Consider the following 18,178-nt stretch of genomic DNA (forward strand, 5'->3'; position numbering starts at 1 on the left):
TTTTCTTTTCATGTTCCCAAGATAATTTTGATACCTTTCACTCATGTTTTTACCCTCTCATACCTCTGTCTTTTCCCCCAAACTGATATTTACCATGAGTTATTAAAAGTTCTAGAGCAATTAAAAGTTCTCTCATTCATCTTCCATTCAATTGCTCTAGAACTCTCGGTCTCGCTCTCGATCTCTTGTTTCTTTGCTTTTGGTGTAAATCGAACACATTTGTGGAGTCGTTATAAATATGTTGGATTTTAAATATATTGGATTTTAAATTGTCATACAATTTTTTTCATCGATAGATTGTAATTGGAATCATAATTCTTATTTATTCAAATTGTATTAATATGTAAAGACCAAGTGTAATTTATATCAGCGTTAAATCTTCTATAATAAAACCAGTAAAACTTCAAAATCGTTAAAATTCACGGCTCCCGCAGCATTGCGCGGGTACACAACTAGTATATATATATATATATATATATATATATATATATATATATAGAGAGAGAGAGAGAGAGAGGAGCGATCAAATGAAAAACACTCTAATTTGTAAAAACCGTGCAAACCACCCTCATCCGTCGTTTTCATTGTTTATTCTTATGAAATTTTTTCATGAAATTGTTTAATCTTGTGAAATTGTTTCATATAATATTTTTTTTGATGAATTTATTTCATATATGCTCATGAAATTGTTTCATATGCTACTTAATGAAATTTTAATGAAACCGTTTCATGTATTTCTCTAAAATTAAAATAATGAAGATGATAATATCCATGATTAACACCCTCAACAATAAAAATGATTAATCAACCTTTTATAATTACAAAAACATGAACACAATGAAAAATTATGATTGGTTGAATGAGGTATTTACGGTTTTTACAAATTGAGTGGTTTTCATTTGATCGCTCCCCTATATATATATATATATATATATATATATATATATAAGGAAGAGTTCAAACAAGAACCCCTATGATTTACGAGAATGCGAGAACAAACCCAATAACCTTATATTGTGATAAAAAAATAAAATTAAAAGATTTATAAAATTAAAATTGAAATTTAAAAAGATTCAAAAGATATTAAAATTAAAAGGGTAATAATGGAAATGACATCATAAAATCTTTTAACACGTTTACACGATCATGATTATCATTATCTAATAAACGGTTAAGAATTCAAGGATACTTAGAAGTCGTAACATCAAATCGCAAAACAACAGTGATCGACCAAGAACACACGAACCCTAATCGATCAATGAGAAACTATTGCATGCAACAATCGAACAACAAGAAAAAGTTTATTCAAGGTATCTTTCACAATTACTCGTTTTGAACATGTTTTTAATCGATTAGTTGTAATAATCATATGATATCAATGTCACTCGACTTGATCATGGTTTCAATGGGTTATGTTAGACATTATCACAACAATTTCGGATGATTTCGATAGGTTATGATTAGACTAGGTGTGGTAATCATGTGATTATCACACAATTATCACATTATCGCTTATATCAACACGATTTGGTGTGATTTGGGTGTGATAATCATGTGATTATCACACAATTATCACATTATCGCTTATATCAACACGATTTGGTGTGATTAGGGTATGATATGGGTGTGATAATCATGTGATTATCACACAATTATCACAAGGATTCCACTCGACTAGGGTTAACTTAGAACAAAGTATACTTGGTATATTTTTGTCTCCAATCTTCGTATTCCCAAGTATCTCTCCTTTCCTTGAATGCTTAGCATTTTATCATCTCCGGTACGTACTCCTTTTTTCACGGAATCCTCTAAAGTAGTTAATAACTTCTTGTTTCCTATCATGTGGTTGCTACAACCACTGTCAATAAACCATGTCTTCTTGCGTATTTTCTTGAACGCTAAACATCATAAACATCGTTTCCTCTTGCTTATCCTCTTCTTGGTGCATAAGGCTTGAACTTCTGTTCTATCCGCAATTCTCTTTCTACATACTTTGAATGAATGTTCGAACTTTTGACAATAACGACATTGAGTTTGTAAGTGTGGTTTACTACGCCCTTGAAAGAAGTCTCACCTTGTTCGTCCTTTTGACTGGTTAGATTGTTTGCTCTTTCACTAGAATTCAAGTGACTCGTTGAGTGTATTCTAAAGGCTTTTTCTGAAGGCGAAGAATCAAACTGTCTGATTAGTAACTTCTGATTGTAATGTCCCAAGAAGGTTTTCAAGAGAAAAAATAGATAAGTCCTTTGATTCTTCGATCGCAACAACTACATACTCAAACTTTCTTGTTAAACTTCTTAAGATCTTCTCAACAACTCTTTTGCCACCGACGTTTTCCCATTTAATCCTAACTAATTTAGAAGTAGAATCACACGATTGTAATACTCCTCAAACGTCTTTGAATATTTCATGCGTAGGTTGTCAAATTCACATATTAAGGTCTGTAACCTTACAACCATAACTTTGTCTCCTTGATATGTTCTATGCAGCATATCCCATGCTATTTTTGAAGTTGATGAGGAAGAAATCCTTTCAAATATCAATTTGTATATCGCTTGATAGATGAAGAATAACGCCTTCCTATCCTCTTTCTTTGCTTCCCTTAATTCATTCATTTGTTGTGTTGTTAAAACAGTTGGATCTTGAGGTTCATTGATTCCATTTTCTACAATGCTCCAGAGATCTTGAGATTCATATAGCACCTTCATTTGGATGCTCCAATGATAATAATTTTTGCCATTCAATTTGGGTAACTGAGGTTGCAACATGTTGCTGTTTGTTGTAATGATTCCTTGTTCTGATACCAGTTTGTTGAATAAGCAATAACAAAATACATAGAATTCACACCATAAAGGTATTCCTTATAATACGAAGCAACAACAATACATAGACATTTTTGTACATATCTATACTAGCCTTATATAACTGTCATTTGATAGTTAAGGCATCGGTAGAGGCACCCCTTTAGATAATTCACCGATTAGAATAATAATAATAATAAAATAAGTTTTGCTTATGCCTTTACATAATGATTATATTATAATGTATTTTTCCATCGAATTATTTAAATAGAACTTTTTTTAAAGGAAAAATTTCATAAAACCGACAAAAACAACAACTGTACAAAGAATGGACACACCGACAGTAGTGTCACCCATATTAATTTCTTGTGTGATACCGTACGTATTTTGAAACCATAATGTGAATTTTTTTTTTCGTAAAGTTGGTTTGCAAGACTTTTATTCCACCTAGAATGGTGCGAGTTTGAATCTTGTAAATGTCATTTTCTTAGTCAAATGGTGCAAATATTTAATTTTTTTCCTTACATTTGTTTCTTATAGTCAAATGATACCACCGTTAATTTTTTTCCTTACATTTGTTTCTTATAGTCAAATGGTACCACCGTTTAATTTTTTTCCCTATATTTGTTTCTTATAAGCAAATAATGGTGCCACCGTTTGAAAAAATTTCTAAACACATCTGCGAGAGATGAATTTTATAAAACTGAATTTGCCTATTTAATGAATTATATACATGTAATGGGTATTTATACAGGAAAATACGAATAATTTCGATTTTTTTTTCTAAAACTACAAATATTACCAACGCATTATGAACAAAATATTCGTTTGTGTGGTTTTTGTTGGCGATCCAATGAAACAGGTTTGAAATCCCTCGATACATCTCAAAATTTAGTCAATGAACGTTTCTCGGAGATCGGTCTGTAGGCCGTCTATGACCCGACCAAGACTTTCCTACGTATTACGATGGATATCACTATTACCGACGAATCTGCTATCGCTAGATCCGTCCCTCGCTAAAAGTCTTAGATTATGTAGTGAACATCAAACATATACACAAATAAGAAATAATGAAGTTACAAAGATATGATACAACATGGTAACCTAATCGTCATGAAATAAAATTCACGTGGGGAAAATGATCCCCTTTTTCAAAAGAAAAAACAATAAATCAGAAAGAAAAAAACTAATGATCAGAGTATAATTAGGGCTATGTTTATCGAGGATGTACCTCAGTAATAAGTGGAGCTTCAATAGGCCAAATTTCAGTGCATATATTATCAGCTGATTCCATCATTTTTGACGTGCGTCTAACTCTATTCTTAGATACAAATGGAGGATTTTGAGGCAATGGTAAAGCAACCGAGTAATTGTTGAGCATTATGACTACAGATGCCATTGAAGGTCTTAATTCAGCATCTTCTTGAACACACAATAAGGCAATATTGATGCAATGTAACACTTCATTGTTTGAGGAAGAGTCCACCATATTTGGATCCAGTATCTCAAGTGGCTCTCCCTTCTTCCATTTATGCCAAGCCTGAAACAGAATATTGTAATGTAGGTTAACAAACTAGATATCATCATGTTTAGCATTTGACTGTTAATGGGTTTACTCACATGGCCTAGAAGGTCACCAGAACCAGATTGAAAGAGACCTGTGTTTCTCTTTCCACTAATGATCTCAAGAACCAATACTCCTAAACTGAATATATCAGACTTCACGGAGAAGCTGCCATGCATCGCGTACTCTGGCGACATGTATCCACTAGCAAGAAAAATTACAAAGTCGAAAGCTTAGTGTAACATCAAGGATTAGTAAATAAACAAACAGTTTTGTTTAGTAAAGTAAGAGTTAGACAACTTACTAAGTTCCAACAATTCTATTTGTCATTGCTTGTGTTTGATTTGCAAAAAATATTCTTGCCATGCCAAAATCTGAAATTTTTGGATTCATGTCTTCGTCTAATAGTATATTACTAGTTTTGAGATCCCGATGGATGATTCTTAATCTAGAATCCTCGTGTAGGTACAACATCCCTCTAGCAATTCCTCCGATTATGCGGTAACGTGTTGGCCAATCCAATTGCGCTTGTTTCGAAGGATCTATGTATTAATCAAAACAGATGGCTTAATTATAAATATACTACTATTAAGCAACGATATAATTAATTAGCTTATAGGAAGCTTCCTTCTAAAAGACAGAAATGAAGTAGCTGGAGTACTCAAAAAAGCTAAAGTAGGAGCGTATGATCGATAGTGGGTTAGTAGGTGCTTACTTGCTTTACTTTATTGTGGAGCACCACTACTTTTAACAGATTCATTCATTTTACATGCATAATGGAGCAATTTATCCAGACTTCTTCTGCCACGCCAAAAGAAAAATTAAAGATAACGGACATATTATATTTCTAATTCGAGTCAATGTTCTGTCAACTTCTTTAGGATGACTGTTTCATCACCATATATATTATCTATAAGTCGAGTCAATATTATGTGCCTTAGAAGACTTTGGACTTTCGATGCTCAATGCAAATTTTTCAAAAGAGTTCTAGCTAAACTGTCATATATATATATATATATATATATATATATATATATATATATATATATATATATATATATGGGCGATCTTTCGCCAATTGGTAGCGTGTGCACATCGTTTTGGGTTCTATTTTCCTTAAAGAAACAATATATGGTTTGAATTAAGCATGTAGACCAGGTAAAGCTCTATGATTCTTGAATTGACTAGTAGATGGTGGATGGTCATTTGACATTAAAAATGAATCTTGAAAAGAAATAAAGCAAATATCTTGCATGTAGTAAGTCAAGGGTTTTGAGGCTAACCAAATAGAAAGAAGTCAAGACTATGGTTAGGGACATATTCGTAGATGAGGATCTTCTCTTCAGCTTCGAGGCAAAATCCCAAAAGTCGGACAAGATTTCTATGTTGAAGCTTGGCTAGTAATACAACCTCATTCTTGAACTCCAGTTCACCTTGTCCCGAGCCTTTGGCTAGCCTCTTCACAGCTATTTCACTCCCATTATGAAGAACTCCCTATCAATAGATAACATATATGAAGAAGTTAATAAGATACAAATCGACATTATTTGGTTGTATTTTAGAACATGTTATTCAAGAACAGATGATCAAGGAACTCAGTTGCATACCTTGTATACTCCACCAAATCCACCTTCACCTATTTTATTATGTATAGAGAAATTGTTTGTAGCTGCTTTGATTGTGCCCAATTCGAATTGTAGAGATTGCTCTGTTATCATTTCGTTCTCACCTAAATTAGAACCACGAAAATCAAACTAACGTACCCTTACACCTTAACGCTTCAAAACAAACGTGTTAATTTATAAATATTATAGGGGGATCTTTGCCAGATCTTTGTCAACAACAGTTGGTCCTGAACCGTATTCTAGACAGTACGGAGAGCAATCTTCCTGCATCGTGTGCTCTAGAGTTACTTTGTTCATATATGTAAAATAAATGGTAGATATTTTTTTCGATTAGGGATAAAATATACATCAAGAGTATTTTAAAACAAGAAATGCTTTGATGAACGAGAGGTTACTCAAAATTGTATGAGGTGACAATTTCTACATACCAGTTTCATCCTTCAAATCGTTGAATGTGACAGGATGCCGTTTCTTCACTATGAGAAAATAGCAAATGCCCGCTATCACCACAAGCACACCAATTGAAGCAACAATGGCTGCAATTATAGTTGATGAGATTTCATCTTTCCCTGCATCTTAAAAGAACAATGTTTTAGTTTTCTTCCTTTTTGCATCGGGTTTAAAACGAATATCCCCCTTCTGGTAAAAAATGTTTGACAAACATTCATGATCGATAAGTACCTTCGGTATCATCAAATACAACATGATAACAATCGAGATGAAATAATAAAAAGGTTCATGAATTTGATGCCATACCTGATGTGTCTGATCGGTCTTCTGTAAATGTTAAGAACCTATATATCTCGAATCTAACATTACAACTCGGGGTCAGAACTCGTGCTCCTTGTCTCCCATAACAATACTGCGGCAAGCGATTTATACTTTCTTGAAGGCATCGATCACAATCAGAACTCAATAAATCTGGTGTGCACTGAACGTATCCATAAACACTTCTATTGCTATCAAAGGTTAATTCATCAAATGCAAAAAGTTTGTTTTTTATATCGTTTGAAGCCCGGGTTGCTAACAGACCCATCAAATTCATACCAGCTTCCCACAGCTGACTTTGTTCTGATGCCTTATCAGAAATATTTAACTTGTTGCACTCTGAAACAAAAGTGGCCGAGTCCATAACCGAGACCATTGAATCGTTGGCATAGCGTAACATGCAGTCATCACTCCACGCCACTGCCGCTTTTGAGAACGGGCATGAATTGTTAATATCTTCACGGGCTTTAAGCAAACAGTTGCGACACTGGTCTGGGAGAACATCGGCCCGACAAAGGTAAAGGCCATAGGCTATGTCTGGAGGGCTGTTTCCAGCACTCTTGTTTAAGAACTGGTGATCAGTGACGGTCTTATCTGAAGCAAGTGAGTCGAGAACTTGGACGAGATTTGAATAGTAAGCGCTGTTGCTTGTGTGGCTGGTGGCGTTCAGAACACAGTAGTGCGTTTGATAATCAGCTGCAGTGGCTATCCATATGAGAAAAGGGATCCAAATCAGAAGAAGGGAAAGACGCATACTTTCAGGAGCAGTGAAAGGCTGATATATGCGTTTTTGGTGATCTTAGTTTCATTAATATATGAACATTCTTATTAAACTATATATCAACTCAAAGGTCTATTGTGTTTACCATACAAATAATATATAGTTGATTGTTGACCATAAAATGATCCGATTGCCTATGACCGCACTTGCACTTGCCGAGAAATGTGTTCATCTTTCTAAGACTTGCTTTTCCTTCTTAGAATAGTTTCTTTATGTAAAAGTATCATGTAATATATTCGTAGAGGTCGGTTATTATACAACCCTTGACATTTTTGCAACCAATACAACTCAATCTCAACCGTCCATTTCATTTGATTAATATGTGATTTAGTAAAAGTTTTGATTGTTTTATAATATAAAGTATTGATCATAATTAATGAACCATATTCATCTTATATAAATATTCAAATCATAATAAATAAACTCTTATCATTTTCATAAATATCTCAATTTATTGGTTGTACAAATGAGATGGGTTGTATTTAAAACTAACTCTATATTTGTAAATATGATATTATTTCATTGTTTAGTTTAGAATATGATATTATTTCATTCTATTTTAACTAAACTATAAATCATTTTTCCTATTTTTAATAAAAAATTTAAAAAAATTACGTTAAAATAGAACCGACTTAATTTGAACCAACTAATTCATTTTTAGGGGATCAACTTCTAAATTTATCAGGGTCTGCAACAAAACTTTCATATATTTACGGGTCTAATGTAATTTCCCAATTCTCATCACGTAATTTCCCCAATTCTTATCACGTAGTTGGCTTAACGCATACACCTCAAAGTATACCGCTTTTGATGCTTGTACCTATTTTAACTCTGAATCTCTGAAGACTAGGAGTGTTCGCGGTCCAATTGGGGCGTTTAATCTCCCAAACCACAAACCAAACCGCAATGGTCGTTTAGGAAAATTTCCAAACCGAACGGTTTGGCGGCAAGTGATCAAACTGGTCAAACCGGACCTCAAAAAGGCGGTCTGGTCTGATCGGTTTAGACGGTTTGGACTTCTTATGGGCTATAAACTTAGAAAAACATAACATCTATATTCAAAATGAAATTTCTACCAATATAAACATTGTTAAGAAGTAATATATTGAATTATAAAAGATATATCTATCTTTATAACTCCAAAAATATTGGCAAGTTGAAAAAATGTTAAACAAATCCACTGATAATAGTTAGAATTTTGAACAAACATTGAGCAAGTCGAAGGATGATTTGGAATTTTTAATTTGATTTTTGATATCTTTGGAATTTTGCCAATTTAGATAGACGTGGTTAATAGAGAAATAAATACTAAAAACATAATTTCTTCGACGAACCTTTTTAATTGTGCCATAAAGTTGAATCTACCACATAGCCTGACGTTGAGGGGATCCTTGGGAAATTCTCTATAGAGTCTCTCCGTTAGATCAGGGAAACTGGGAGATAATTACCCCCGAATGAGGACATGCCAACCTTCTCCTTCTTGCTTGCTTACCTAGATCTTGTTTTAGAGACTCTTCCTCTTTTCTAGTCATTTTTTTTTCACTCGGCTCGCAGCAGACTTGTTCTAGTAGAAAGAAATTTTTATCTTGGAAAAAGACATAAGATTTGTTCGCTAGAGCTCGTCACTAAAGAATGGTGGCTTTACGTTTTGGAATCAGAGAATAACTTCTTCGCATGAGCAGCGTCCGAACAGCCTGGCAAAGTGGCGTTAAGCATCCCTAGCGGTACAAAAAGAGAGATAGTTATGATATCATCTAGGCGAAGGAAAGACCCCCCCCCCCCCCCCCCGGGCGGGGGAGGGGCAGGAGACGACCATAAAGAAGGAAGAAGAATCTAATGGTTTTCCTAATTTCAGTGAATGGTCTTAGTTCCTTGCTACCCTTTTTTACCTTATTCCATGGTATTTACATGAGGTTTTTCTTTCTTATTCTTATAGACAGACTACCGGCTAGAGGAACGAAGACTCCACATATTAGCGAAGCGAGCCGTTGAGGTGAATTGATTCCGCTTCATTAATATTGCTTTATTTGTCTGATCAAAGTGAGTTAAGCATTGGTGATGAACTAGTTCTCGTTCACCTCAGACAACTAAATATAACTTTTATATATGTATTTGGTGGTCTGTTTGGTCCAGACCTTTCAAAAAGATGTTCAAACCGTAGACTAGACCGGACAGATCGGTTTGACAATTTTTCAAAACAAATATACTAGAGAAGAAACCGACCAAATAATACAAAATATATAACCATGGTTGAAATCAAAACTAATAAAATAATACAAAATAAGGAAGTGAGTATTTAAATGGAGTTAGATATATTTCACAATTAAGAAAGTTTGTGCAACTTTTAAGTTGACCTATTTTTTGGCCAACTTTTTTTATAAGCAAATATTATATACCAAAAACTAATATAAAAAATAGCAATAAATTTATAAAAGTTATAGTTGTAAAAACAATATCTACATAAAAACAATAACCATGATAATAAAGTGAGAACTTTTAAGCGTTAGAACTCAATTTTTTCCTCAGATTATTGTTTGCATCCACATTGGATCAAAGAATGAAAGAGGCACACGGAATATGGCTACAAAAAGAAAAGGGTCAACTTTCTTATTATTGTTTGCATCCCACATTGGATGATGGAATAAAAGTGAGATCTTGACTAAATTAATCCTCCAAAAGTTCAAAGGACAAAAATAACGTATAAAAATCATATTTCAATAAATGGACCCCTATTTAGTACTACACGTTTGGTGTGTAGGGGGCTTTTTCGCAAAAAAAAATATTCAAATATGATGTTGTGTCCCCTTCGATGTGACGACGGTTGATGGTTTATCACCGGTTGGTGCTTCGTGCGTAAAGGGCCCATCCTTAACATATTTTAATATGTTTTAATATAAATAAACATATTTATTTATTATTATTATATTTTATTAAAACTTAATGATTATAATATATAATTATTTTCTATAATTAATAAAAAATTATTATATGTATTACGTAAGTATATTTAAATTTCGTTAATCAACATTAAAAGAAAAAAAAAACCATGTTTCTGTTTATGTTGTTTTTTAATTTTTGTATTAAAAGTTTAAAGTATTCTAATATATATAATTTAATAACAAAAAAATAAGTAAACTACTAAACTTAATACAAAAAATTAAACGATATATGTAATAATTATACAAAATTAATATAATATTAATTATTATAGACAATAATTATATATTATAATCATTATGTTTTTGATAAAACATAATCTATATTACCTTATAAATTTGATTTGATAAATATCTTAAAAACAACCTTTGATGCATAAGGTACTATTTCTTTATGCATGAAGTCTTAAAAGTCTTAAAAACAATCATTTATGCTTGATGTACAAGTTACCAATGCTACATTCATACTCCTCTGAGAAGATTGTCTTCCCAAGACAAGCTATCATCGCTCCACATGCTCTCATTGATTCCCTCCTAAAGTAATGATTCAGAAATTGACGATTCAAGCTCCCGTATGATGATTACTTATTCAGGATCACCATGTAATCGCTCCACACACTCTCATCGATTCCCTCCTAAAGTGACAGTTCAATATCATGTATGATGATTACTTATTCAAGATCACCATACATCTATTCACTCGCGATCCATGCTTTGAATACGGCTAGGGTTCCAATCGAGGTACTTATTTTTATTTTCCATCTTCATTTGGTAGATTAGGGTTCTTAGTTTTCTACGGGTTAGCGAATTAATTGTTTCTATGTTTTGATTCCATCCGAAATCTTCACTTATGTGGGTTAGGGTTCTTGAGTTTTGTGTCTCTTGTTGGAGTTTATGCTTTCCATTTTTCTATAATCTTATTTTTAAGGATTTTCTTCCCAGATGGCCTTCAAGAGGAATATGTTATAATCAGGTTCGATTATTTTGAGGTATGAACGCAAAAGCAAATCCTCCATTTGGATTTACACCGATAATCTTCAATTTGATTTTTTATTTTAGCTATGAACTGTTGTTTTTGTCATTTTACAGGGGTTATTTCATTTTGTCTATCCTAATTGCATTGTTTCCCCGTAACATTCTCAGAAACGGATCGAAGAGTAATTTGATTAAATTACATCTGGAATGTCCTTTCAAATCTAAGGTTCCCAGAAATTTGGATGTTCCAAAATTTGACTCTTACATAATCCATGAAATTTCGAAATATTGTTCGTGAGTTATGGTGTTTTTGCATTTGTTATTTACAAAGGTGGGTGATTGAAGTAAATGGAGCTCAGGGAACTATCTATGATGATGAAAAGTTCCAACTCCAAGTCAACTTTCCAAAGAATTATCCTATGAGTGGAGGGATAGTGATTTAAATTTGAGCTTTTAAGCATCCATAATACCAGGTATGTTTTAATTTTGACTTTTCAAGAATTATCTTATGATTCATGGTATACAAGCCGCCTCCTTCATGATCTATTATCATACCAGGTATGATTCCTCTCCTTCATACTTACCTACTCGATTTTTGGTGCCAGATTTTTCTATCTTCAACTCCTATAATTATGATGTTTTTCCTAAACCTTTACTGGTTTCAATTATCTATCACAAGTGCAAATTGTTAAAGTTTCACTTTATGCTTACAAGTTCTTCGAATGTGTTCACTATAACTTGACCATCTTGTTAATAACTTTTGGTGGAGCATGGAGCAATTTCAACAATTTGATTGTGCCATGTTAAAAATGTCTAGCTCTTATTCATGAGTTATGTTCTAGAGAAGTTGCAAACCCCGTTCATCTTGACTGTGGACACTGGATTCATCATTGGGGAGGTTTCCATAAAAGCTTTTGTTTATGTGAACTTGTCTCTAGGAGATCAACAACTTGCTCAGTTTCAAGAAATACAATCGCACCTGCGTATGGTTGAAGACGAGCGTGTTCAATGTATGTGTTAGCACACTCTTTCCCTCCATTCTTTTGATATCTAATGGTGAAAGTGTTATTTTATTGGTATTGTCTCTTCATTTGCTAGACAGTTTACAAGTAATGAAATTGCAAATGGCATATTGATTTAGATGAGGATAAATAACCATATTGATACGTGGCAAAAAGCCAAAAACAAGTTTAAACAATAAATTGTTGTCATAGAGAGTCTATATTCTTCACTTTGTTGATCTTGCATTTAATCATTTTTCATGAGATGCTTCAAGATGATATGGTACGACCGTACGAGTTTATTTTGTTTTCTGCTACTTTGTTATTGAGAAAGGTATGCTTGTTATTGAATATAATCATATTCAAGGGGACTCATGGTTAAAATAAAATATAACATTTTTGTTTGTAGTTAACATCCTCAAGGCCACAACAGTTGACAAACTTCCAACTGATATGGAAGGAATGGAAGCCACAATGGAAAGATTGCTTGTATTAATAGATGATACCTACAAATATGTTGGCGACGTTGTGGTGAGATATATTTCATATTAGTTATATTTTATACAAAATTTTCTCAAATGCCTATTTTTTAAACATCCATTTTCACTTCTTGTAGGAAGGTCTTGTTGCACCAGATAACAACGTTGGAAGATTTATATCAGAGACTGTGTCGTCCATTCCGAAGCTATCCCCATCGGCTTTTGACAAGCTTGTGAATGATAGCCTACAAATCTTCTCTACCCCAAAATAGCTTCACCTTGCAATATTTATTTAGCTCAGAAAAAGTCATTCAAATTGTTTGATATTCCTAAATTACCCTTCTTTCGTTGAAGATTATCAGGATCCATAATATTACATGTTTTGCAAGCCTGGTTTCTTCAAACAAACAGTCTCCCTACCCCAAAGGGTAGAGACAAGGTCTGTCTACATCCTACCCCCAAACCCTGGCTCTGTGTGGAAGATATACTGAGCTCTTTTATTTTGTTTGCTAGGTAATAATTGTTGGAACGAAAAAAATAAACACTATATGTATGTGGTTCAACAATTTGGTAACGTCAGAGGTTATCACTAGACTTTGCAGCATATTTACAAGCCAAATTCGAACCAAGCAACCATATTAAGGGGCCGTTTACTAAACACTAACCTTGGTAAGCGCTTACCAGTTCACTTAGCTTATCGGTGAACATAATAAGGACTTAAAATCTTACCCGGTAAGAGATTAGACAAGGATCGAGAGTCTTACCTGGTAAGCGGTTTGATTTTACTTTCTACTATAAACTTCATAAATATCAAGTTTAAAGAAGACGGTAACGTCACAACTTAGATTTCCTATATAGGTACAATTTGTCAGGTGTGTCCTAACATACGACCTTCTTGAATCCTAATAAGTAGCTGAATTATACATGATATTTTAATGGAGATGTCATTAAAAGGTATACTAAAAAACAACTAAGCTCTTTGATTGCATTGGCTTTGAATTTGGATGACAACTTCCTTGGAAAAAGTAGCAAGGCCCTTAAATGGAGTAGCAAAAATACATGCTTACTACGATGATTACACTAGGTTTTTTTGGAGTACTCTTGATTCATGTAAGAATATGATTGGGAGTTTAATATTAAGGGGATCTTTATATTTTATGTATGATGCATTTTTTATGGTCTTATGATCGACGATTGCTGATTTTAGGTAAATTTTTACATCCGAGGGTCATATGGAGCTTGAAAGGTTTTCATTGAGATGCTTAAAGACAGAGGACAAGCAATGGAAGTTTATGTATTTTCATGTTGAGATCTACTCGCCATCCCTATAAGTTTTGTTGATTGCTGCTACATAAAAGATATGAAAGGCAACTTGGTGGTTGTTCTTAATTGGAGAGTTTTTAGGTCATACAATAACCTTAATTTTACATTGTAATTCGACTAAGTTGTTAAATGAAGATGTTGATCTTGATGAGACTCAAAAACAATATGCTGAGACATGTCGTTAAATATTAAAGGATGTCGTACTAAGAGGTTGTTTATTCATTTCTTGTTTGGTCGTTAATTGCTTACAATAAAAGTCAACATTTTCATTTTACTTATCGGGTAAGGTTTTAGTCAATTCAAGTGTCATACGTAACATTGTTATCTTGCAAGCGCTTACCGTGTAAGATTCGTCACTATCATTTACCGGGTAAAAGTAGGTACTTGTTGTCTTGCAGATTGAGCAGGTCTTAGTCACAATCGTGTTCATTATCTATTTACTTTCCACCAACCATTAATTTTGAAACTACACCTGCTGCAAAAACAACAAAGTCTGCATGGACAAATCACAAATGTGAGGAAAAGTCTATTTATTTAGCATTTCATGGAGCATCTGTGGTACTTAACATTGTATGAACGAATTTGCTACCCATGAGGTGTAGTTTTGGAAAGATATATTTATAGTACCAATGTGGCCAAGTAAGGTCTTTGTGATTATGTTTATATGAACATTTTTTCAAATATCATTGTCACCAAATCATTCAAAAAGAATTTAATTTTGAAGACATGTGACAATGGATATTGGGTTTTGTTTTTTAGCATATGGTTCTTTCTTTCCATTTGCTTCTATATTATTTTAATCAATTATTTGTTGATATGGAATAGTTTTTCTTATATGCAGGTTCTGTATTTGAAAATACAGAGAGAAGCCCCATGTGTTTGACTTGACATTCCTCAATATGAAATGAAGACGAAGAAGAGTAGCAGTCATGGACAGTCAAATTCAAGGGAAAACATTGATTTCATATTCAAACAAAGAAAGAAGAACTTCGGTTTCAATCTAACTCTCTCGATTTTCTAGGTACATTATCATTGAGATTTCAAATACATTAGGGGACAAACATTTCCACTTTCCACAATTCCTTTCAATTGTCACTCTTCCTCAAGTTTTTGCATTTACGTGAGAATGATAATGCTAATCTATATTACCTTATAAACCAAATTTTATAAAAGACTTAAAAACAATTTTTAATGCATAGAATATTACACATTTATGCATAAAGTCTTAAAAATCTTAAAGCTAACTCATAATGCATAAGGTACAAGTTGTCAATACCAAACTCTAACTCATAATTTATCTTCCCAAGAGGCCGCTCCCGTCATATCGTCCCCAAGACCCAAGATGACGATTCACATATTGATCTTCCCTAAGATGTCGATTCAATCTCCAATGTGAGATTCATTGATCAAAACCACTCCTGATTCGATTCTTGCTTCAATTTTAAAAAATACCGGCGGAAATTTCCGCCGGAAGGTTTAATTTAATTTAAAAAGAATGTATATTTAATTTTAAAAAATACCGGCGGAAATTTCCGCCGGAAGGTTTAATTTAATTTAAAAAGAATGTATATTTAATTTTAAAAAATACCGGCGGAAATTTCCGCCGGAAGGTTTAATTTAATTTAAAAAGAATGTATATTTAATTTTAAAAAATACCGGCGGAAATTTCCGCCGGAAAGTATTTTTAAAAATAATTCTAAATTTATTTTCAAAAAAATATTTTTAATATTAGAAACATTACCCGCGGACTAATCCGCCGGACAAAAATATATAAATATTAATATTTTATTTTTATTTTAAAATTAATATTTAAAACTTGTAAATATGTACAATATTAAAAATGAAACTAAAAAGGCGAAATAGAACTAAATATCATACATTAAAGTGAAATTACAATTATTTCAACCCAACAAAAACTAAATTGTTATAAACAAAACTAAATTGTTTCAAAGCAAAAGACAATATTCAATATGGTGGTGGCGGGGGAATTGGTGAGATTCACTGAGCTGTCTAACCAGAGCAGCCATATCTTGAAGTTTTTTATCTTGTTGCTCCTCCTTCAATCGATGTCGCTCCTCCTCCATTCGCTGTCGTTCCTCTAAAGTTCTAAGTTGAGTCTTTAAGGTTCGAATTTCCTATAAAATAAATAAAACGCTATAATATTTAATATGAATTACAAACTAAATCGATGAACATCATCAAAGCAAAAGATTAACATACCCGACCCTCTGAGGATGAACCACCTTCCGTGTAGTTCCCGGTCAAGACACAATTGGGATCTTGGTTGTACCCAAACCCAAATAAACGGCCTTTCTTGCTTCCCCCAACCGCTTGCTCCCACAACTATTTATCAACTAAGGGATAGGTGGAGGGATCATCGCCGTATCTTTGGGTGAGACCAGTTGAATACTCATCCTATATATAGTTTAAAAAAGATTGCAAGTCAATTTTGACAGCATAACGGCTGTAAATGAGACGTTTTCAAAACAATCCTAACGTTTGCCCAATTATAAATGGCAACCCAAACTAAATAATGACATATAGTAATTTCTAACTTAAACAATCCTAACGTTTGTCCAACAAATGGCAACCAAACTAAATAATGATATATACTTAAAATCTAACTTAAACAATCCTAATGTTTGTCCAACAAATGGCAACCCAAACTAAAGAATGATATATATATATATATATACGTAATTTATAACTTAACAAATTATAATGTTTGCCCAGCAAATGGCAACCTAATTATAATAGACAGATATACTTACCATGGTTTGGCTACACTTTGTGGTCACGTACCCCCCGAATCCGCAGATGCGGCATCTCCACTCGACCTCTTCTTGTGTGTGTAATCGAACAATTCCACAACGGTCGGGGGCACGCCATCTTTTGCTCGTGTCTATAAAGGTCAAATAATAAAACATGTGTTAATTATAACATAATAAAAATCAAGCTACTAAATTAATGGGTTTTAGGTTCTACCAGACGAGCACCATGCTCCAAAAATGGTATCGATCCACCGGTGTGTAGCGAAACTTGACTATCACGGTTCTCACGCGCCACACCGGAAACAGCCTTCCAATTATCACTGTTCCAACGATCGACCATTTGGACCCACACATCTGAAGATATCCAGCTGGGGGGAAATGCTTCAACACACTCATATCCCGATTGGGGTCTGTTTCATCGTACTGAGGATATCCATTCATCATTGCTTTTTCCCCAGCTTTCTTCCTCGCGGCACTCATGTTATCATTATACGGCTTGGCCAACTTTCTCTCCCATGTCTCCAACATCTGGGCGTCCAAAGCCGGATCCCAAGTATAATAGCCCTGTACATAAAAGTTTAGGCAATTCTTAGGTTCAAAAAAATACATAAAATATAAGAAGTTGAATATATAACACAAACCTAGAACCGTTCCCACATTCGGCGTCTCACGTCCTTTGGGATTTTTTCCCAACTGGTTCATGGGCCGTCAAGTAGCTCTCGGTTGATCTTGGTGATCCGACAGATCACTTTGGTGTCATTGAAACTATATAATTACAAATTGAATTAGCATCAATACAAAAAATATATCTTTATCAATTAAAAGATGTAAATGTATTTACTCTTTGCCGCGGATGCCAATAACTGTCCGCTGTTGTGGAAGCGGTTCCGAAGCAGCACTACCACGACCAGACTCAATCTTCTTCGGGTGTGCCGAAGTGGTACTGAGCCTCTACCCGTACCGTGGGTAGGTGTACCTCCACTAGTTCGACCGGTAATCCGAGTACGCGGCATTATCGATTTTCTACAAAGCAACGTTAGAAAACATACAACAATAATTCAAGTATACAGTAAATATTTCACACAATTGAAAATGTCTAACAATGGTTTACTAATTAAGATTTAAAAATGGAAATAATAAAATTTTAAAACAAC

The 18,178-nt window shown here is 33.6% G+C and overlaps 1 protein-coding gene and 1 pseudogene across 1 annotated transcript; one reads left to right on the forward strand and one right to left on the reverse strand.

Annotated features, from left to right (window-relative positions):
* Positions 1 to 3,835: 3,835 nt before the first annotated feature.
* LOC112518860 (cysteine-rich receptor-like protein kinase 10) lies at positions 3,836 to 7,512 on the reverse strand. The gene is made up of 7 exons (XM_025126635.1): positions 6,747 to 7,512; positions 6,419 to 6,565; positions 5,973 to 6,094; positions 5,649 to 5,859; positions 4,670 to 4,907; positions 4,422 to 4,569; positions 3,836 to 4,341 (listed from the first exon to the last, which is right to left on the reverse strand). Exons 1-7 carry the CDS (start codon positions 7,510 to 7,512, stop codon positions 4,018 to 4,020), a joined length of 1,956 nt encoding a protein of 651 aa, XP_024982403.1. The 3' UTR covers positions 3,836 to 4,017.
* A 3,416-nt stretch (positions 7,513 to 10,928) lies between these two features.
* On the forward strand, positions 10,929 to 13,202 carry LOC112519133 (annotated as a pseudogene).
* Positions 13,203 to 18,178: the final 4,976 nt, after the last annotated feature.

The sequence above is a fragment of the Cynara cardunculus genome (assembly GCF_001531365.2).
Source record: "Cynara cardunculus var. scolymus isolate 2C chromosome LG 10, CcrdV1, whole genome shotgun sequence".
NCBI lineage: Eukaryota > Viridiplantae > Streptophyta > Magnoliopsida > Asterales > Asteraceae > Cynara > Cynara cardunculus.

Excerpts from the sequence above, each read along its gene's own strand:
- LOC112518860 (XM_025126635.1), bottom strand. The coding sequence starts at position 7,512 with ATGCGTCTTTCCCTTCTTCTGATTTGGATCCCTTTTCTCATATGGATA. Across the intron at positions 4,570-4,669 it reads AATAGAATTGTTGGAACTTA|TGGATACATGTCGCCAGAGT; the intron begins GTAAGTTGTCTA and ends TTTTCTTGCTAG. Across the intron at positions 4,342-4,421 it reads CTGGTGACCTTCTAGGCCAT|GCTTGGCATAAATGGAAGAA; the intron begins GTGAGTAAACCC and ends ATTCTGTTTCAG.